Source organism: Pseudorasbora parva, chromosome 15 (assembly GCF_024679245.1).
Source record: "Pseudorasbora parva isolate DD20220531a chromosome 15, ASM2467924v1, whole genome shotgun sequence".
In the NCBI taxonomy this organism is placed as follows: domain Eukaryota; kingdom Metazoa; phylum Chordata; class Actinopteri; order Cypriniformes; family Gobionidae; genus Pseudorasbora; species Pseudorasbora parva.
The window spans coordinates 4,964,849-4,986,892 of NC_090186.1; the positions used below are offsets into that span (position 1 = coordinate 4,964,849).

Genomic DNA, 22,044 nt, shown 5'->3' on the forward strand with positions numbered 1-22,044 from the left:
CTTTAGTTTTTCCATGTGTTCCAGCACAGATGAGATCTCTGGAGATCCGATTGAGTCTGGTTCCTTCAGAACCTTCTCAGCTTCTTCGGACACGAGACTCAGAGAATGCAACTCCTTACTAAACCTCTCATAGTCCCTCACGCCCACCTGGAGGAGCGGAAGAAAGAAAAAAACACATTTGTATTTGACAGGCTTTGCAGTCTGGCATTTGTGAAATGCAAGTCACACATGCAAGAGTGTCAAACTATGAAAGCGTGTGTGAAAATTATAGTGTCTATTTCTAATACTGCGCGCACATGGGATTGTGTCCGTGTGTGTGTGTAGCACAGAAAACAGCATGCAAGTCTTCTTTGCGCTCAAATGTTTTTTAGAATAAAAATCCCAAGAAATGGCATCCCCAGACTAAAACCACTACAGTCCATGAATCCTTTGCCCTAAAAGCATAAGTGAGGTCTTATTTGAAAGCAGACACATGGCAGTTTACAGTAAAGTCAAAATGAATTATTTTCATAATGAAAAAAATTGCTTTAATAAGCTTCAAAATTGTGTAAAGTTATTAGAAATGTATTTTTATAAAATATCTGTATGAAAATAAAATTGAAGTTGACCTTTTTACAATCTATGCATTGCAGCTAAAGCCACAAGTCTGACTATGTTATATTTCAAAACAAAAGGCAATAAGTCTTAAACTCTGTATTTTATTAAATGTTCTTCAAGATCACTTTATGTGATTTTATTTTTAGAAGTCTCTAAAATGCTAACTGATGTTTATTGTCATCTTCTAAGCATCCATTCAGTGTAATGTCTCTATTGTTTTGAGGTGCAAACAGTTTGTCTCTCCAGCACACATTCACACATCTCCAGCCTGGTTATGGCTCTAATTATTATTCCTTTGTCTAATCTAAACAAAGAAAGATTCAGTGCGTCCACATCCTTGCGATGCTTAAGAGGTTAAAATAACTGTTTTTTAAAATATATTTAAAAATGTAATTTATTCGTGTGAGTTTAAAGCCGTTTTAAAATCGCTGCTTGATGGTTTAAAATCACATTAAAATGCATTTCTTATCGAATTACCGGTTCTGGGAAATCTGAAACTTTTGACATTTGAAAGTTTTCGTTACCAATCTCTAGTAATGATGCTGAAAATGTAGCTTTTAAAATCACAGAAATAAATAAATTACATTTAAAAAAAAAAATTAATATAGAAAACGGCTATTTTAAATTGTAATAACATTTCACAATATTACTGTATTTACACTTTTTAACCCAAAACATCAAATAAACTGACCCCAAGCTTTTAAATGGTATTGCATATTCAATTGCAATAAATGTGGGGAAACTGTATAAATGTTCTGTTTAAAGTTCAATGTCTGTGTGCACAAGGTAAAATCTGAACCATTCGAACCTCTAGCAGAGACTGCTGTCTTTGTAGGGCACGCCCAACTGTGGCTAATCGCTGAGTGAGTGACAGGTGGTCGGTGTGGAAGGCTGTCATGGCAGAGGGCTCCACTTGTTGCCTCAGCTGCTCTGAAAACTCATCCAGCTGCTGCACAACAGACTCTACGGATCCCTCCGCCGCCATAAGGCCCTAAAGAAATGCCAGTTTTATAAAGAAGAACACTGTGGGCCCTGCGACAAAGATTTGACAACTGCACACAGTTGTCAGAATTAGCACATTACATACTTCTGTCTCACTAACACAAACACATATATTTAAAGGGTTAGTTCACCCAAAAATGAAATGCATGTCATTAATGACTCACCGTAATGTCGTTCCACACCCGTAAGACCTCCGTTCATCTTCACACACAGTTTAAGATATTTTATATTTAGTCCGAGAGCATATCTAAGTGTATGCATACTATACTGTCCATGTCCAGAAAGGGAATAAAAACATCATCAAAGTAGTTCATATGAGACATCAGTGGGTTAATTAGAATCTCTTGAAGCATCGAAAATACATTTTGGTCCAAAAATAACAAAAACTACGACTTTATTCAGCATTGTCTTCTCTTCCGGGTTTGTTTTCAATCCTCAAATAAAGATTCGAACGGTTATGAATCAGCGGATTGATTCATGATTCGGATCGTGTGTCAAACTGCTGAAATTCTGTGACATTGGCGATCCGAATCATGAATCAATCCGCTGATTCATAACCGTTCAAATCTTTATTTGAGGATTGGACTACTGTGATGGTTTTATTACCTTTCTGGACATGGACAGTATAGTGTGCATACACTTTCATTGAAGAAACAGAAAACCTCTCGGACTAAATATAAAATATCTTAAACTGTGTGTGAAGATGAACGGAGGTGGAAACGACATTAGGGTGAGTCATTAATGGCATAAATTTCATTTTTGGGTAAACTAACCCTTTAAGAGGCTTGCAAACCTACCATGCATTCATAAATCCTCACCTTCACCTCCTGTTCTGTGATGTCCCTGTGGGTGGCGCTCTTGAGTAGATGCTCCACGTGTTCCTCTAGTTTCTGGATGTCAGTGCTGCTCTGAGCATGAAGCGCTTTGTAACGCTGCCACAGCTGCAGCAGGCTCTTACTCCTCCTCAGCTGATCTGAGATCTGCTCCAGCAGCGAGTTCCACCTGACAGCGGATCAATGATTTCAGATCACTTTGTACTGATCAGTGTCTCCATTAATTACTATGGGTGTTTGAAACTCACCTGAGATTTACATCACCCAGTGCTGTGTTGAGTGAATCGCTCACTGAGGGATGACAATCTTTCAGCAGCTGTTGAGTTATGGAGCCTAGTTTCCGTAAACTGCTCTCCTGTTTCTCCAGCTCATCTTGTAAACTCTGAGACACACACAAATACCCATTTTAGGTTCTTGCAATGAATAATGCTAATGACACCTCATTCATGTTTTGCAGTTTGTTGTAGTGCTGTGTGATATTGAAGAAAAATGCGATATGCAATACCTTGTTAAATAATGCAATATTCGATATGCGATACGGTATTATTAGTGTGTAAAATCTATTTAAAAAATTTTTTTTTTAAAGGGGGGGTGAAATGCTGTTTCATGCATACTGATCTTTTTACACTGTTAAAGACTTGGATTCCCATCCTAAACATAGACAAAGTTTCAAAAACTAATGTTGGACGTTTGATAGAGTATTTCTGTGTCAAAAATACTCCTTTTTTTTCGAGTATGGGTCTACTTGACGTCGATAGAGCGGAAAGTACTTGTATGGGCCGTACGGGCTCTTCTCCCGGTAGGGTGCGCGCGCGCGTGACTAGAGCGAGAGAGGAAATGCACTCCCATAAACACTCTCAGCTGCAGATCCAGTCATCCGTGAACACTTCTGATGCGCCCTATGGTCGCGCCGCGCTCCACTTTATTCCTATGGGTGACGTCGAGCGACTTCAACGCTTCAGCACAGCATTCCGGGAAGGCAGCGCTGCATTTGAACCGGTTTTGAACGCAGAAATGACGGGAAGCTTCACAACATCGCTTCAGTCGCGTCTAAAAGTGGCTCTCCGACGGTCACTGCCGTCACAGGACTTTACCAAATCATACCAAAGAAGTGTGTTTTTGACAGAGCGGTCCCAGCGATAAAGGTTCGGTCCTGCTTTGGAAGCAGCCGGTGAGTAAAACTGCTTCAAATGTCTGTGCTGTTGGCTCGTCGCGTGAGTAAACATCAGTAAACGACATGATCGCGTGCTTCGTCATTCAAATGCGCTAATGAACTCCATTGTTGTTCGATGTATAACGTTACACTAGTCTGACGTGCAAAACCGTTTTGCTTGCTACAGCTGAGGTTTAGTCGCATACAATAGTCCATAAACCGAATCATGTCCTCATAAACTGCGAGTAAACACACACAAATGTTGACAGGCCACTAAATACAGTCCATACCACAGAGACGGACGTCCTGCTGTTGCTGTTTCTCCTGTTCAATTTATTTTTATCCTCCGAATGATTCTGCATCATATATCTATTAGCTGAGATCGATAGCCATGGGTTTCTCCACGCTTGAGGACGTCACCGCTTTGTTCGCGATCGTCATTCTTTAGCTCCGCCCACACGATACGCCTCCAGGCGCTCGTTTTTTTCCGGAAAGACTCGGCACAGCCCATATTTCTTTTATAAATATAATAAAACTAAAGACTTTTCGGAGATATGAAGGATGCAATACTACTCTATAGGTACTCAAGATTGACATGAGATTGACTGAAATTTAGTGTTTCACCCCCCCTTTAAATATTGACACCATTTATGTGTTTCACATTTTTTCCGGGAAAAGAAAGTATCGCTACAACTTCTGAAAGTGACCAGCAGGGTTTTAGCAAAAATGTATGTCACAAATCTGATAATATAATTTTAACATCAATGTTTTTCGGCGTGTGTGTCAGACAGCGTGAGATTGTAAGGAGTTGTTTTTCACAAGTTATTGCATTTAATAACTCTTTTTAACGTCAAACAAATCACATAAGTAACAGACATGAGCCCAGTCGATTCTCTGCTTTATGCGTTAACCTAAAATGTACACATTTCACAATGTTGAAATAGCCTATTAAAATCATTCAGATATTGCGTGCTGTTGCGTATGTATGTACATTTGTACATTTGCGATATTTCGATAATTTCGATATATTGCACAGCCCTAGTTTGTGGCATACTAGGCACCTCGAGATTCTCTACTTGAACCTGCACGGCTTCCGGGGAGCCGGTGAGAAGGCGCAGGCGAGAGATGGTGTAACGTCCCTCCATCAGGTAACCCTGAATCTCCTCATACGCTTGTTTATATAGACTCCACTGATCCAGCACTGACCGGAGACTGACCGTCTGCTGCCCGATCTGAAATTACACACAAACCTCACTTGAGACTGATCATCAGGCTGAATGTTCAGGTGAAAAACTGAGTGATAGTACATATTGTGTTTTTATGTGAACGATGTAGCTTAAAAAAAAACACATTCCAATATTCATGAATCAATTCATTGAAATAAAATTCAAGGTAAACATACTGTATATGGTTTACAACACTTTACAATACATCCCATTAGCTAGAATGTACAATTCCTGAAGAAATTGTGAGTGGTGCTTGCCGTGCCAAAACTCGGGGGCCCTGTTGCTAAGGTGTGTGGAGGCAGTTGGTAAGGTATTCTGGTTGGTTGCTAGGCGGTTGCTAGGGTGTTCTACGTGGTTGCTAGGGTGTTGGTAGGCGGCTGCTAGGGTATTCTGGGTGGTTGCTAGACGGTTGCTAGGGTGTTCTAGGTGGTTGCTAGGCAGTTGCTATGGTGTTCGGGTGGTTGCTAGGGTGTTGCGGTTAGAATTAGTTAATGCATTAACTAACCTTGGATACAGTGTTTGATACAATACATTTGATACAGTATTTATTCATCTTTGTTAATGTTAGTTCATAAAACACAATTGTTCATTGTTAGTTCATGAAATAAGAAAGTTATTAAATAATATTAATGGATGCACATTTAATTTGAATAATGTATTAGTAAGTGTTGAAATGCACATGAACTGCACATAATAAGTATTTTCAATAGTTAACTAATGGAACCTTGATGTAAAGTGTTACCCTCTAAACAATATCCTCATGAAGATTACAAATGCCAAAACTAGCCGCTTTATTGAAATGCATTACGTGAAACATACCGTATGATCCAGATTGGCCCAAGACTGGTTTAGACCTTTTAGGGTGTCCATAATAACAGAGCTGGCTTCGCCTTTCTTATCCTGGATTAGAAAGCATCCTTTCTCCTCAGCCCTCTCCAGATCTTTCTCTTTCTCCTTTACCAACACTTCCATTTCCTAGTATACACAGACACAGACAGTCAAGATCAGCCTTTCAAAACAACAAAGCACATTTTTGGGATTATCTATGCGACCTTCACTCATGAATTTATGTAGCGTGTCTACCTGACAATCTTTAAGTGCATTCTGGGCTGAGGAAACGTCCTCAATCCTATGCTTCTTTTTGAGTTTCTCTTCCTGTACACTAATCCAGGTCTTCAAGGTCTGAACCACATTCTCATACTCTAACCAGCTTTTAAGCAGACCCTCTAAAACCTGAATCTGTAAAACACAGAGGGCAACAGTTACAGGTAAAGTAAATGACATACAACTGGGGTCACAAAGTCATAGTACACTTGTTTTTGCCATTTTTATTATTTATTCATTACAAAATATATTATTACAATTTGAGTAAAAAGTCTAAATGAAAAAAATGTTTAAAGCGCTCCTGTTATGCTATTTTTTTATTTTAAATCTACAGTTTTAGGTAATAGTGGCACACAGTAAAGCAGAAGTATTTCAATAAGACAGTAATAATGCAAGTTAGCCGGAAACTTGACTTGTATAGTCGATTCTTTCTTTTGGGAGACAATAATTTATCGTGCACTTTCGACTTTACAGCTTTGCAGAACGTTTACATTTACAAACAGCGATATTACACACTGCATGACAGGGAATATTAGAAAAACCATAATAGGGGCACTTCAAACCCTTTCCAGCAAAATTTGAGGATTTTCTACATTCATGTCTAACCTTCTCTGTAACGAGACCCTGCAGAATCTGCCAGCGGCGGTTCATGGCCCCAAGACGCTCGGCAAAGTCAGTTTTGTCACTGCGTTTCCCCTCCACATCCTGACTGCTGATTTGCAATACTGACTGATTCACAAAGTCCACAGTCAGCTGCTTACAGGACAGGTCAATCTGAAAACCCTGTTGAGAGGGGTCAATAAAGACAGAGAGAGATTTGGTATCTTTCATGCAGCACAAAATGACTAATTCCATGTTTTATTCTTTCGAATACAACAGCCTTCGTACCTTGTATTTCTGAAGGTACATTTGGACAACCTCAGATCCCACTGCCCCCGTGATCTTCCGCTGGTCCTCTTGGATGACATTCTCCATGAGGGATATCCAGCTCATTAGCTCTGTTATTGCATGACGGGATGGTAATTTCTCCATCTGCAGCTGTTGAATGAATTCACAACATGAATGGCGCTATTAGCATAGCCATGTGAGGCTATTTATTATCCGCACCCTTCTTTAACTAAAATGGGCCAGTGCAACCAGCCCGTCATCATACCTGGTGGAGTTTCTCCTGGACCACAGGGATACGAGTGAGAAGATCAGCCCATTGTGTGTCTACCTGGGCCAGGTTTGCCCTGAGTGCCGCTGTGTCCACTTTCTTCAACCGGAGTAGCTGATTTCCCTGGCTCTGAACCGATGTGCGCAAAGACGACTTGGCGTCCACCTCTTTGGAGAATTCCTGCAGATACAGAGATGATATAGAGTGACTTGAAAAGGAAAAAAAGTCCAGGGTGCTCCAGGAGTTTAATGAAATGTTTGAAGGTGCTCTTTGGGATCGGGGATTGAAATTAATGTTTAACAAAGATGCAAATCCAAGGCACTCTTCTTCAAATTAACTGGCTATTTCATAGTAGAAAAATTTAATTCATAGTAAAATCAGCCTTCTTCAGGGAAGAAGAAGGCTGTTTTTGGGCCGCTACGAATGGGTTGTTTTTCACCCCCCATGTCTTTTAAATTTGACTATGAAATAGCCAGTTAAATAAAGGCTTTTTAATAATTTGAAGAAGAGTGCCCTGGATTTGCATCTTTGTTCAACATGATATAGAGTGTGTTTGTGAAAGTCAAGTGAGACCTAAGACTCTTTTAGCAGGATATTTATGGGCGTTCTCACCAGGAAGGCATGAAGATGGTCTCTGACGGTCTCCAGCTCTTGAGGTACTGTTACAGACTGAGTGCTCCAGAACTCCAGGCGGTCTAGAGCCGAACTCAGCCATTGGCTAAGCTCAGCTGACTCGCTCTGGTACCTACAGTGAAATATGAAGACACCATGTGATATCAATAACTGAATAAACAATAAGGCCAGATTTAAGGTAGTGGAACATACAGCTTAAAGTGCCTCTATTATGGTTTTTCGAATCTTCCCTTTCCTGCAGTGTGTAAAATCGCTGTTTGTGAATGTAAACGTTCTGCAAATTTGTAAAGTCGAAAGTGCACGACAAATAAAGTTATCATCTCCTGAAAGAAAGATTCGACTCTGAACCGCATAAACAAGTTGTTTGTATTTCGAATCTCGCTGCGTTACGGCTCTACATCACTAGATAAGGCATCTGCATAATGTCCGACTTTGTTGTACGTCGTCCGCCCGTGAACAACTTGACTCTCAAACATAATTTTACTGACGACTGCTCCTCAAATCTCACTAAACTCTTGCTCTTGAGAGACGGGTCAGTACCAGTTTATCTGGAACAGCTCCTCAGAATCACAACCTGTAAATATGAATAATTATTGATGTGTATATTTTCTACCGGGTGTTCAAAATGCGTAGTTTTGTGTTTTACATTGTGTAAGTTTCCGGCTAACTCGCGTTATTACAGTCTTACTGAAATACTTCTGCTCATCAGCTGTGGGCCACTATTACCTCAAACTGAGTCTATTAATGCAGATCGTCTGTCGTTCTTACTACTGTGAGGAAAGAGAAAGGATGGAGTGAGATTTGTTTTCCATCAGTCATTGACGTCAGCGCTGGGCTCACGTATGCGCTGTTATTGAATCAGTTCCCGCATGTGCACCAATAAATGAGAAATACACACATGGGTTTGTTGATGGACACACACTTGTTAATGCTGATGGTAAGGAATTACAGCTCAACATCCCATAATGAACCTCAAAATGAGTAGCGAATCACTGAGAAACTCCTGCTCAAGTCGTCCTTGTGATGGAGGTTCAGGTTAAATAACTAGTTCTTCAATGTTTCATCATCGGACTCGCGCTCGGTTTGATGTGGTAAAATCGAAGTCATCCTTTACAGTGTGTCCAATCCCTGAGCTTTAGGAAGCCTCTGGAGCTGAGGTTCAGTTATGGTGATGGTCGTTTAGATTCTGAAACACGAGCTGTACACGGCAGACCAATCACAACAGACTGGGCCATCTGGCCAATCAGAGCAAAGTAGCCCAAAGAAAGGAGGGCTTTAGAGAGACCGATTCATTCAACGAGTTGTTTGAGAATCATTGAACACTGAGGTGATGTGCAATGCATATTATGAGAAAATGAAAGTGTTTTTTGACCTTTGATGCATGTAAACCTGTTGTAGGAGACAACAAAACTAAATCAGGAGCCTTTGAAATAGCACAATAGGGGCAGTTTAATCGTCATTCAAGGCAGTAGAGAATCACAAAGAGGCGTTCTGACCTGATCCAGTGTTTGAGGGTGGAGTCCAAGCGGTGCAGCTCTTTATTGATTTTGGTGGTGGTGCTGAGCCAGTGGTCTCCCAGCTGATTGAGCTGAGTTTCCAGCTCTGAGCAAGACACATGTAAAAGCAACCTCTTCTCATCCTCCAATAACTTATACAACTGCTGCTGCCGCTCAGACAGACCGGCCTTCAGACGCTACAGAGAGTGAGATTAGTTAATTTTATATTTACCTTGTTTTCAAATCTTCTAGCATTCGTAATGTACACTACCAGTCTACCACTGGGATCAGAGTTTTTTTTATAAGTAAAAATGTATCAAAATTAAATATTTCATTAATAAAGAAATATTATTTTACTTTCTAACATTCAAATTCACATCAGTTTTTTACTTTAGATTCAATTTAAATTCCTGACACTCATTTTGATTTCTAATACTGCACAATTAATGCAATATATGTAATGTCTGTAATGTAAAATGATGGTTGGCGTTATATTGATTTTATGGTGTAACCGTGCTGGCAAGTGTGTAAAATGCCAGCTCATTGTGCTAGTGTTTGGTAGTTTAGGTCATGTGCACAGGCTGGCGATCCGTGGACTTCGCATTGGAGGGATTTCTAAAACAGGGGCCAAACAGTTGGCTAAGTATGGCTCAATCTCAGCTACTATAGGAAGCATGTTTATCTGGAAGAGGCGATGTTTCCTGTATCCTTAAAACTGCATAATCCATGACAATGTGCTGCTGTGTTTTAATCTGTTAGATCATTCAAAAAAATTGATTCCTTTTTTTTATTTTATTTTTTATTGACATACAGACATACAAACCACAATAGTGCAGTAATTGACAATCGAGTAATTACATAATTCTAGAAGTGAGATAAAAGTGTGTTAATGTATAAGGTGTGTGTGGGTGAGTGTAGGTGTGGGTGTGTATTCATAAGCAAAATTACAAATTTGTTATTTATTATATTATCACTACCATCACTTATCATCATCATACCATCATCATTGTAATAATCAGTGTCCCCTTTTTTTTTTTTTTTTTTTTTTTTTTTCCTATGTAATATTTATCATTGTCACCACTTTCAATGGGTCAATAAATTTCACATAGTATAATAATAATATAAGCTAATCCTCCCCCCACATCTTTTCAGTCCCTATACTGTTTTTTTTTTTTTTATGTTGTGTGTAGTGTCTAAGGTGCATTAAAAGAAGGGGGACATTGTGCGAGTGTCTCAACTTAGGACAGAGATGCAATTTGCAAAAAAATTGATTCCTAATGAAAATGACTTGTAATGTGGAATCAAATAAAGTACATAAAATGTGATAGAGTTGTACCTGGTATAGAGCAATTCTCTCCCTCAGTCGGTCCTCCGTCTCTTCCACCAGGCCTACACTGGGGATGCTGCTTTCCACGGCCTCCAGCTGCCTGTACACGGCCTGATAGTCCCCCACCAACCTGCTCCACCACTGATGCCACAAAACACAGCTATTCACTCCATATGCACAGATATAACAATCTGCATCTATTCTGTATAGAAACACAAATCCACACAACCTCCAAGATGCCCTCCAGCTCCACTCCGCGTTTGTGAGCCTGTTTAAGTACAGCCTGGGCCTGAGCCACAGTTTCCTCCAGACTCTGGACCTCCCGCTGCACCAACAACCCACTGACCTGCCTGAAGAAGGCCTGTGTCAGGACAACATGCGTTTCTAGCCCCTGGAAAAACTCCTGCAGGAAGAAAATATAAAAGGGAACCAAACATCACTATATAATCAATTATTTCAGAAAGTAGTTCATGTTCATGAGAGAATTTGACTGCATGTGATGAGAGATTTAAGAACAAAAGTGTCTTATGCTCACCAAGGCTGCATTTCCTTAATCAGTGATACAGTAAAAACTGTAAAAGTATTAAATATTATTACAATTTAAAAAATATCTGTTTTCTGTTTACTACTGCTAATCAGAAATACATGGTCTTGATGAGAAGGACATTCTCATTCTAGAGAGCATTTGATTGGACGAGACACGAGTCATCAATATTTAGTTTTTTTAGTTTTCCTGGAAGAGAAAGATTGTAACTTTTATATGTGTATAGCTTTGTATATTTTGCCTAATAAACAGGCATAATTAGATGGGCCAAATCTTAGATACTGAATTTTTCCCAACACTGGTAGTGATTGGATATATTCAAAAAAGGTGGCATATGGTGACCTTCAGGTAATATTTTGCCCACAGATGTCCCTACACATGCTTATATAAATAATCATAAAAACATATAAACTCTTTTCCCACCAACACTAGACATGGGTTTTTAAGATACCACGGACCCCCAAATATGAGAGTCCCTGTGTTAGGGACCCCCACCCTAAAATTTCATCAGTCTATTATAAACACTCAATTTATTCACAAAAATTAGTTTCAGTTACATTATTAAATATTTTGTTCTACTCAATCTAGTAATGTAGGCTATTGTTATATGCATTATTTATTTATTGTTTATTTAATTTTAATCTAATTTCTATGCATTTATATTAATAATTTTAAATTGTATTAATTTTAATCTAATTTAATTTATTTTAATTAACAGATTAATAACAGACCTTTTTTCATTTATTTATTGTTTTACTCATTTATTTTAGGCCACATCCACACGCAGCCAGAGCTTTCCCTATCCAATCTTTTTTTTCCTCGTCACGAGAAATATCTGCGTACACACGAACCCACTGAACCAGACTCTAAACGATGTAGTTTACATGCCAGACCAGTATGTGGCGCTATAATTCTGCCACAGAGACTTGGAGCATGTGCATAAACCTCCAGACTTGGGGTAATGATATCATCGTTTCACAGAATATACGGATTGGCTGTACACGTACACAGGAAAAGTCGTTGTGTTGTTTTCAAATTTATCCGCTCTGGGACCCGGTTTCAGGCTCCCAAAACGGCGTATCCGTCTGGACGAAACCCTGATACGATACAACATTTTTATGTATACAGCAAAACACGTCTTTTTCTTCTTAATCTAATCTAATTTTTTTTTTTTTCTAGACTTTTCCACGGATCCCCTGTTACTCTCTTGCGGCCCCCTAGGGATCCCCGGACCCCATTTTGAAAACCCCTGCACTAGGGGGCTATGAAACATCTTCTGAAAGAGTAGAGAATCTCCTGATTAAAACACAGGCGAAGAAGATGCAGAAACAAGCAATATGCATATAACATTAAACAGCAAATAAATCAAAACTGACTTATTTTACTGAATGAAAAGTCACCCCAGGACGAGCTACAGGACTGTGAAGATTTGGGGGTGTTTATGGACTCCATTTAATCCTGTGTTTTGATCATCTCTCTGAATCTTATCCAGATGTAGTCTTTGACAAAAACTTAATTTTCTCAGAATGTCGCTTTTTTTGAAACTTACCCACATTCAAGTGTTGGTTAAAATTAATGCATGAAGAAAGAATAAAACAGGTTTAAAGGCAGAGGGTCTGTTATTTCTCATTGTATGTTCAGATACTCATACAACAAAATATTCTGGGGGGCATGACATTTTTGTGAAAATGGCTGGCAACTTTTTGTTTAACGCTGGCGGGGAAAGAGTTAACCCCAAAACGAGGCTGTTATACCTTGTGTTTGTCTAGGAGGATCTGAACCTCAATCACTGATCCCACTTTCATCTTTTGATCGGCAGCCATTTTGTCTTGGGCAGTGTCTACCAGATCTACCAGGTCTTGCAGAGCTCTCTCATACTGAGCCTTCAGAACCAAACTCTGATTCAGCCCACTCCGTTTGGATCCCACCATCTCCACCAGAACTTCATAAGCATCCTGCACAGCAGAACACAGCGTCAAGTGGAAAGTGAAACCAGCATCTGTAATTGCTGGAGAGAGACAGAAGAGTGTGTACCTGTAGTTTCAGCAGCTCTTGAGTGCAGAGCTGACTGGGCTGCAGGGTCTCTCCTCTGCTTCTCATCTCAGAAACTTTCTGTTCAAATTCTCTCAGACTGTCCTCCGCTTCTGCTAGAATCTGCTTACATTGAAATTACATTAAGTCAATTAACAAAGTATTGCTTGGGGTCATGCAAACATTTTCATCATTCTGAATGTGTGTCTGACCTCCATTTGTTTAGAAGCGGGCCGATCCATAGCTGCATTCATTTTCTGCAAAAGCTGGTACTTTGAGTCACTGAGCGCCGTCAGCAACAGTCTCAACTCAGTCTGTGGAATATACAAAGAGGAACATGCATTTGTGAGACAATATATTGAGTAAAAATAACCAGATACGTGACACATACCTGGAAAACCGCGAGCTCCTGCAGCTTCTCTTTCATGCTGTCACATCGCTGTTCCAGCACTGCGTCCAGCAGCTTTAGTCTCCTCTCCAAACCATCTAACACCTCCTCAACCAAAACACTTTCTCCACATTCATCCCATAGTCGCTCTGTCCCTCCGAGCACATCCCGACATTTACAAACCTCCTCGCTGACATTCTTTACCTCCTTTCCCAAACCCTGAAAAGACAAAAGCAGAAAAGATATAATGCAGAAAAGTGTTTCTTATAACAAAAATACCTCATAAAATGACCATGTCTGACCTCTAGGTGGCCCAGGTGAGTCTCAGAGTCATCGGATAATAATACTGGGCCAGATACGAGTTCATTCTCCGCATTGTCTAGCCAAGAGGAAGCGGAGGACACCGCCTCATAGAGAGCCCTTTCCAGTGCGTGAGCACGCTTATTGTCAGCAGCCCCCTGTGCGGAGGACATAAAAGAACGGATGGCTGAAAATAAATCCTTACTAGTTATAGTATTACAACATCCTGGTGCCATTTAACATCATGTTAAACTGTTCAGTGGCAGTACCTGAGGCAAATCCTCCAGGTCTTGGCTGAAGCCTTCAAACAGACTTCTGGGTGACAGGATATCCTGACTCAGTTGCTCCCCTCTGAAAAGTCCACAGGGACTGGACACTGGCTGGTATAGCTAAGAGAGAGAGAGGATGGCTTATTTATTAAGAGCTCAGAGGCAGCTTTTTGTGTTTTTCTTTAGGGAACAAGAAATTAGTGCTGCAGGGATATTCGGAAATGCTTTCATTTGTTTAAGGTGGTTGCTAACAAGTGGCTAAATGGGACTACATAGGTATTACGGGACATTATACGTTGTTACACCAAACAGGTAAACTCATCTACTCACTAGTCCACATCGGGGTGAGTTAGAGGGAACTGATCAGATATACAGTCCCTCCACTAATATTGGCACCCTTTGTAAATATGAGCAAAGGCGGCTGTGAAAATAAATCTGTATTGTTATTCCTTTTGATCTTTCATTAAGAAAACTCACAAAATCCTAACCTTTAATTGAAGTAAAACAATTGAAAGTGGAGGGAAAATATTGAAAATAAAAAATTACGAAATAAATAAGGCAATCATTTCATTTTGTGCTCAGTCACACATTTTTGTGTTGATTCTGATGTTTGTTTTGGATCATTGTCCTGATGGAAGATCCAACCACGGCCCATTATCAGATTTCTAGCAGAAGCGTCAGGTTTTGATTTTTTATCTGTTGGTATTTGCTAGAATCCATGATACCATGAATCTGAACAAGATGTCCAGGACCTCCAGCAAAAAAACAGACCCACAACATTAAAGATCCAGCGGTGTGTTTAACCGTGGCCATGGGGGACTTTTGATCCCTGTTTGCACCAAAGCCATCTGGTGTGTTTGTGCCAAAAGCTCTTTTTGTAGTTTGATCTGACCACAGTACCATCTTTTGCAGCACAACATTTATGTTTCCTTATATTTATACTCCTGTGGAACAGGAAGTCAAGGCTGGACAATTTCATGCTCATAGTCACCCTGGTGTGCTAAAACAAAAATATGAATGGGAATAAACTTCAGAGATATTACACTTAGGCGTGCCAATGATTGTGGCCAACAAAATACTATTTTATAATGTGAGTTTCTTACCACTTTTAATTGTTTTACTTGAATGAAAGGTCAGAATTTTGTGAATGTTTTGATTGAAAGATCAAAAGGATAAACAATGCAGATTTATTTTCACAGCCGTCTTTGCTTATATTTACCAAGAGTGCCAATATTAGTGGAGGGCACTGGAACACAGTCTATCCTCAAACATCTAACATGTCAACAAGTGTTGAAGTTGATTATGTACCGTGTGACATTGTGCCTGATCCATCGTGTTTAGTGACAGCTGTAGTTTGTTGTTAAGGTCTTTGCCCAGGTTCTCCCATTTGACTCTCATTTGATCCTTTGTGCTCATGCTCTCCAGCCATTGACCCTCAACCCCTTCAGAAAGGTCAGCAGGAGAACTACAAACAGTGAAGAAAGAAGCTCATTATGAGTCTGTGCTGTATACACTTGTCTTTAATGTATCAATTAAAACGTTTTTTAAAACTACTAACATTATATGACAATTAGTAGTCAAATCAAAATGAATCCCCTCTATATCATCAATATTTGCTAAGAATATGAACGTAAGCTTTTGTTTGAGTGGGATTTAAGGCCTACAGTGTGAAGGAATGTCAGGTCCACAATGGCGGTTGTATGAATCATGAGCTGCTGTGATTGTAAGGCGGTGAAACGGTGAATAAGGGTTTCTTTTCTGGTTGGGAGAAGTCAAGACTATAAAAGAACCATGAAATGTTCACTAGTCGTATCGGCTCCCAGTGCGAAGACGGCTGGTTCACTACCCAATACTGTGGAGGGGTTATTCTTTGCTCTTGGTTTATAGTGCAGAGTTTTTTTATTTACTACTGTTGTCAAAAAATATTTACAATTTTACAGTATTTATGTTTTTGAATTTCATAATAAATGGACGTAATTTGAAACCTGAGACTTTGTTTCATATCAATAGTAACAAAGCACAAAGATTATTGCAATTGGTTGGATGGGAGGCGTGCTATATGATTAGTTCATTCATCATCTGAAATCAGGATGACTAACCGATTTGAGGATTTAAGAATCGATATCACTTCATAAAAATGAGTATCAATTAACTTTGAGAGATCCAATTTTTTACCCGGCCCTAATAGTTACTATAGTAATAACTATAAATTATGCATAATTATATGCAACTAACGCTCAACCAAACCCTAATCCAAACCTTACAGTAAGTACATGTAGTCACTTAATATTCCTCAGTACTAACAATGACACCTTAAAATAAAGTGTAACCGTGAGTTTAAAAAAAAAAAAAAAAAAACATTGAGCAAAAAGCTGAGAAAATCTTGTGTTTGTCAAAGACTACATCTGGATCAGATTCAGAATGATGATCAAAACACAGATCGAGCTCATCAACACCCCAAAGCTTCACAGTCCTAACCACTTCCTGTGTCAACACTTCAATCTGTAAAATTAGGCTGCTTCTATATATTGTTGATGATTGCGTTAATTTACATATGCATATGATTACATGAGATCACTTGTTTCTGCTTCTTTTTTAGCAATTATTTTTAGCCATGCAATATTTTATCGCACCAAATAATGTGTTAAATTGGTAAGCCTTGTTTGTTGAGGAGCAGTTGTAGTGTGCTAGAGAAAGATGTAAACGTGAAGATGATGGACAGTGAGAAGGGCCTACCTCTCTCCATTAGGTGTTGTTCTCTGTGAGAGAATCTCCTCCCCTCTAGATGCTACAGACTGCAGTAACTTCTTCTGTTCCCCAAGCTGCTCCTCTAATTCCTGCATTATATACAAGAGCCGATTTCAAAAATCTGAATCCAGTCCTGCTCAATCAGGTGCAACTATTTCTAAAGACAGTGTATAATATGCTAGGTAAAGGGTTAGTTCACCCAAAAATGAAAATTTTTTCATTAATTACTCACCCTCATGTCGTTGGACACCTGTAACACCTTCGTTCATCTTCAGAACACAAATGAAGATATTTTTGTTGAAAGCTGATGGCTGAGAAAGGCTTCAGAAAGGCCTCCATTGGCATTCAGTACATTTCCACTGACCCACTCACAAGACCCATAAAGGCACTAAAGACGTCGATACAAAGTCCATCTCACCACAGTGGCTGTACAATAATTTTACCAAGCGACGAAAATAGTTTTTGTGCGAATTTTTTTATTTAAAAAAATGACTTTATCCGCCAAGTTATTGTCTTCCGTGTAGGTCTCAGAAGTTTGAGTTCACGTCAATAACTTGGTGGATAAAGTCGTTATTTTGATTTTTTGTGCGCACAATAACTATTCTCATCACATTGTAAAATTATTGTACAGCCACTGTAGTGAGATGGACTTTGTATCGACGTCTTTAGTGCCTTTATGGGTCTTGGGAGTGGGTCAGTGGAAATGTACTGAATGCCAATGGAGGCCTTTCTGAAGCCTTTCTCAGCCATCAGCTTTCAACAAAAATATCTTCATTTGTGTTCTGAAGATGAACGAAGGTGTTACAGGTGTCCAACGACATGAGGGTGAAATAATTTTCATTTTTGGGTGAACTAACCCTTTAAATTTATTGATATCATGGTATAGATCAACAGTAGTCTGACTGATTACCCTCTGTCTTTGCACTGTGTCCTGATGCTGCTGGTTGCGTGTGGATCGTGCCTGACTGAGCCAGTCCAGCATATTAGGGCTCTGAGACAGAGACGAGTCTGATTCAGTGTCCTCCTGCTCCTGAAGTGACCCCTTAAATAAAGACACAGAAATCAGTTACAGATGTTGATGTATGACAAAGTTGTTGGTAATTACATTTTTTAATTATATAAAAAAGTATTAAGTAAAAGCTTTGATTTTATTATTTCCTTCACAAAAAATATTACATCTAATATTCAAATATATGTTTAGTAAAATTAAGTTAAGTAGTAGTTTGTATTACCCATTAATTTAAATAGAAGGTGTCCAAACAATAAACCTACCCATACACACACACACACACAACCCCTAAACCTACCACAACCCATCTCTCTCTCTCTCTCTCTCTCTCTTTCTCTCTCTCTCTTTCTCTCTCTCTCTTTCTCTCTCTCTCTCTCTCTCTCTCTCTCTCTCTCTCTCTCTCTCTCTCTCTCTCTCTCTCTCTCTCACAAACACACACACAAACTCAAACCTACCCATCACACAAAAATGCATTTTTACATTTTCAAAAAAACATTCTGTATTATTTATAAGCTTGTTTTCTCACAAGTCCCCATGAGTCTGTGTGCATTCAGGTTGAAGTCCCCACTGGGACAGAAAACATGAACACACACACACACACACACACACACACACACACACACACACACACACACACACACACACACACACACACACACAGTAAAGGTAAAACATATTTTCAGTAAGTAGAGGTTAAAGGTCAGTCATGAGGACATGGACCCAAATCAGCCTCCACCAGGTTAACACGTCACCAGCAAGTCTCATTTGGAGCTGGGTGAAAATTCCAGACTTGCCCCACAATTTGTAAAAGGTCTTTGTTTCAGATGGATGTTGCTGGAGAGCAGTGGAACATCTTTCACAACAATGAACAGCGCTTGGCATTCTTCTGTACCGCTGTTCACAATGCAACCATTGAGGCGAGGATGTGTTTTTAGTGGTGTGTGTTTGGGCAAAAGCTTAGTATTCAGACCGTTGGCGTTTTCTCGAATTCTACTCAATTACAGCATCATGGGCAGCTCTTTTGTCAGTGAACGTTACTTTGAGAAATTGCAGCATACCTGGATGTGGGTCTGCTTGTCTTGGAGGATGCGCTGTAGCTCCAGCAGGCTGGATTTGAGGCAGTGTAGTTTGACGGAGAGCTGCTCAGCGTCGCCCCGTGTACCGGCCTTCCCCTCCATCAGCAAACTCTCACTGTGCACTGACAGCTCAGACAGACACAGCACCTTCTGCTCGATCTCCAGTAACATGTTCTAGATCAGAAGATTACAAGATTAAATGATTCAGTAATGTGATTTATATTTTAGGATTGTTTGCGCTATTAAAATAAAAGTCATCATGAACTGAGAAATCAAATTTTCCTAGAGCTTTTGACATAAGAGGTCATCATGCCATAAGAATATTGTAACCAAGCCCAGAGAACGAGCCTGTAATAGATGGAGAAAGATCGCCTCTGCAGAAGAAGATCAACACCTACTTCATCATCACAACTTTAGACACAGCATTCATGAGCTCAACATGTCTGTGATCGGCTACAATGATCAGCACTGCAACCTTTAACGATCTAAATATAATGCTATAGATCTAAATATAATGCTATAATCAACACTTTTCACGATTAGTTAACCTTGAGAGCTGCAATAGTAATAACATGCTAAAAGTTTTCAAGAGAGAGTTAAACATGTAATACTAGCTACTTCATATGCAAAGATGTCAGCCAATCAAAGCAGTGGGCGTTTACACTGAAGTCTCACAGTAGACACGCCCCTTTAAACAGAGCATTCAGATCAGACGATAAAATCAGCTAAAATGCCTTTTATTTCTAAATAAAAATGTGTCTATGAAAATGTTTGATGTTAAAATCATACTAACATTATAAGTACACCACAGGAAACATTATAAAACAATAAAACAATGCAGTTCATGACCCCTTTAGGTCAAACACTTTTGATTACATTTAATTAGACATTAATCACTTTAAATTAACATTACGGATTCAGGTTTGGTAACATTTCTTTGTTATCTTAAGACAAACTTAAAGAAAAATAATAATTAAATGGGTAGGAGTATATAAGTTTTACTTCTTCCTACTCCTTTTTTTGTTCATGAGACAGAATGAACCTATTTTTTCTTTTATTATTATTATTATTTTTTTATTATTGTTGTATTTTTTTCTCTTTCATCTTTACTTGTTTCTTTTAAAAATGTCTGAACATTATTGTATTTTTATTTCTCTCATGTTCGAAAATAAACAAATAAACTAACAAAGTCCTATTTTGGGTGCTACCTTTCAAATAGCTAAGTAGCTAGAAATTCAATTAACAAAACTTTCAGATGAGTTAACCATGAAGATGAAGTTGTGGATTAGTTTTTTGTCAGATATGTGTCACCTTGCATGCAAAAACAACAGAAGGTGTGTGAAAAAATACGTACACAGGAGACGTGTGTATGCAGTGACTGATAATCTTCTTAAGCTGCTTAACCGAGTCTTCAGACATCGAGATCTCTACCATACTACATGCACACTAGTCCAGAGAATTTAGTGTACTAATAAGAATTAAAACAAAAAAGGCAACATTTTGAATAGATCAGGATTGCTGGGACGGGCCTGCAGGGGAGCTGGAACTGAATGCAGCCTGTCACAACCTGTGACATTCACTAGAAAGATCTAAACTGAGCTAAAGGTCAGAGCCACCCTGACTTACCACAAAGAGTCTAACTCTCAGGTTAAAGGTTAACTTGATCCCTACAGCCCTCTAATCACAACACAAAAGAAACGTGTGTGTGTGTGTGTGTGTGTGTGTGTGTCTCCTAGAAGAAAAGCAGACATTCACTGTGGGACGTCCCAGGACTGCAGGGAAAAAGAAGCCCCTAATCCTAATGACCAACAGAACGGGACAAAACCATCACAGCTAAGTAGATTAACTGCAGCCCACTCTAGTGACTCCGGGATGGTCAGCCACTAATGAATCGACTGCTTTCATGCCAGAGAAAATCTATAATGAATTTTACAGATTCCCCAAAACAATAACAACTCAGAACTGGCTTTTCAAAAAGTGCTCAACAAGTGTTCTGAAACTAATGAAATAAATGCTTCTTCAACCCAAAGAGAGAGAAGCCTCATTGTTTGCTTTGAAAATACACTACAGGGCAGATTAAACAAATAATCAATATTTTTATAAATATTTGTCTATTGAAAGTTTTCTTTGTCGTGCACATTTTCAGTACTTCAAAGTACTTCCAGTTATTCATTTTAGCGAATCATTTTCCCATAAAAATTATGTATTTCATGATGCATACTGTTGTCAAGCAAAATGTAAGAATATTGTGGCATGTTTTTGTCTTATGTTTCCCAGCCCTGGTCTCTCACCTGGCAGTCAGTCAGCTGTTCCTCCATGTCCATGTCCTGTGGGTGTGGCTGTAGAGCGGAGCTCAGTGTGGCACGTGTGCTGAGCAGCCAGTTGTCAAGCTCCTCTGCTTCACTATGGTAGCGCTGTAGCGCTTGTTCCTGCCTCTGTTCTTCTAACTGCTCGCTCAATCGCTCCTGTGGGTCAGAGAATGAATGCACAAAATTCAATATGCAAAAAGCAAGGGTCAAATAAGTCAATTAAGTCAAATAAGTCTGTGTAAAGTAGGAAACCTACACTAAACACTAAAACTCACACTGTTGCCATTGCTGCAAAGCAAGTGTGAAAGCATCCTACCAGAACTATTCTTTCTCTCTTTAATTAAGCTTCCTGGGAATTTGTTTAGGCTTGTCTGTCATTTGGTTTATGATCTGCAATTAGTGGTTTTAATCAGAGAGAGATGCAAATAGTTCAGCCCTCTACAATGCGAGTAAATTATTTGAAAATGCAACTGAATAATATCTATCATTAACTATTGGCTAATACATTCTTAGAATTTACTCGCCTGTGTGTGTGTGTGTGTGTGTGTGTGTTAGAGGCTAAGTATAAATTTAGCATATATATTTTCACTTTCTGAACACTGACTGAGCGCTTGAGAGTTTCGCTCTCTGTCAAGCTATCTGTGAGAGTCTAAAATACCACAGAATCGACATATTTATATTTAACTTATATTATATTTAACTTATATTATTTTCTAGCATTTTCCTGTCAGAATAATGGAGTTCATTTGGAATTATTCAGCTTTTAAGAAAAACGTTTCTCCGATAGTGGGCGGAGCTAATGCACAAACGACAATCTCATTGGCTGGCGCTCATCTATTAATT

The 22,044-nt window shown here is 39.2% G+C and overlaps 1 protein-coding gene across 5 annotated transcripts in view; it reads right to left on the reverse strand.

Moving 5' to 3' along the window:
* Nucleotides 1-22,044, reverse strand: part of syne1a (spectrin repeat containing, nuclear envelope 1a) — a 202,090-nt gene that overhangs the window by 42,294 nt on the left and 137,752 nt on the right. For 4 of the 5 annotated variants that reach the window (XM_067416807.1, XM_067416806.1, XM_067416808.1 and 1 more), the window contains 25 exons: nt 21,184-21,357; nt 18,875-19,066; nt 17,718-17,849; nt 16,796-16,896; nt 15,368-15,524; nt 14,060-14,179; nt 13,793-13,948; nt 13,494-13,709; nt 13,315-13,416; nt 13,106-13,228; nt 12,826-13,026; nt 10,757-10,930; nt 10,537-10,668; nt 9,201-9,397; nt 7,684-7,816; nt 7,069-7,251; nt 6,804-6,953; nt 6,522-6,698; nt 5,895-6,050; nt 5,631-5,786; nt 4,647-4,817; nt 2,681-2,814; nt 2,418-2,601; nt 1,406-1,588; nt 1-147 (listed from right to left, as the gene is read on the reverse strand). In XM_067416807.1, the coding sequence (XP_067272908.1) occupies nt 1-147; nt 1,406-1,588; nt 2,418-2,601; nt 2,681-2,814; nt 4,647-4,817; nt 5,631-5,786; nt 5,895-6,050; nt 6,522-6,698; nt 6,804-6,953; nt 7,069-7,251; nt 7,684-7,816; nt 9,201-9,397; nt 10,537-10,668; nt 10,757-10,930; nt 12,826-13,026; nt 13,106-13,228; nt 13,315-13,416; nt 13,494-13,709; nt 13,793-13,948; nt 14,060-14,179; nt 15,368-15,524; nt 16,796-16,896; nt 17,718-17,849; nt 18,875-19,066; nt 21,184-21,357 (3,951 nt within the window). The remainder of the gene's footprint in view (nt 148-1,405; nt 1,589-2,417; nt 2,602-2,680; nt 2,815-4,646; nt 4,818-5,630; nt 5,787-5,894; nt 6,051-6,521; nt 6,699-6,803; nt 6,954-7,068; nt 7,252-7,683; nt 7,817-9,200; nt 9,398-10,536; nt 10,669-10,756; nt 10,931-12,825; nt 13,027-13,105; nt 13,229-13,314; nt 13,417-13,493; nt 13,710-13,792; nt 13,949-14,059; nt 14,180-15,367; nt 15,525-16,795; nt 16,897-17,717; nt 17,850-18,874; nt 19,067-21,183; nt 21,358-22,044) is intronic. The other variant, XM_067416809.1, reaches the window with a different exon arrangement.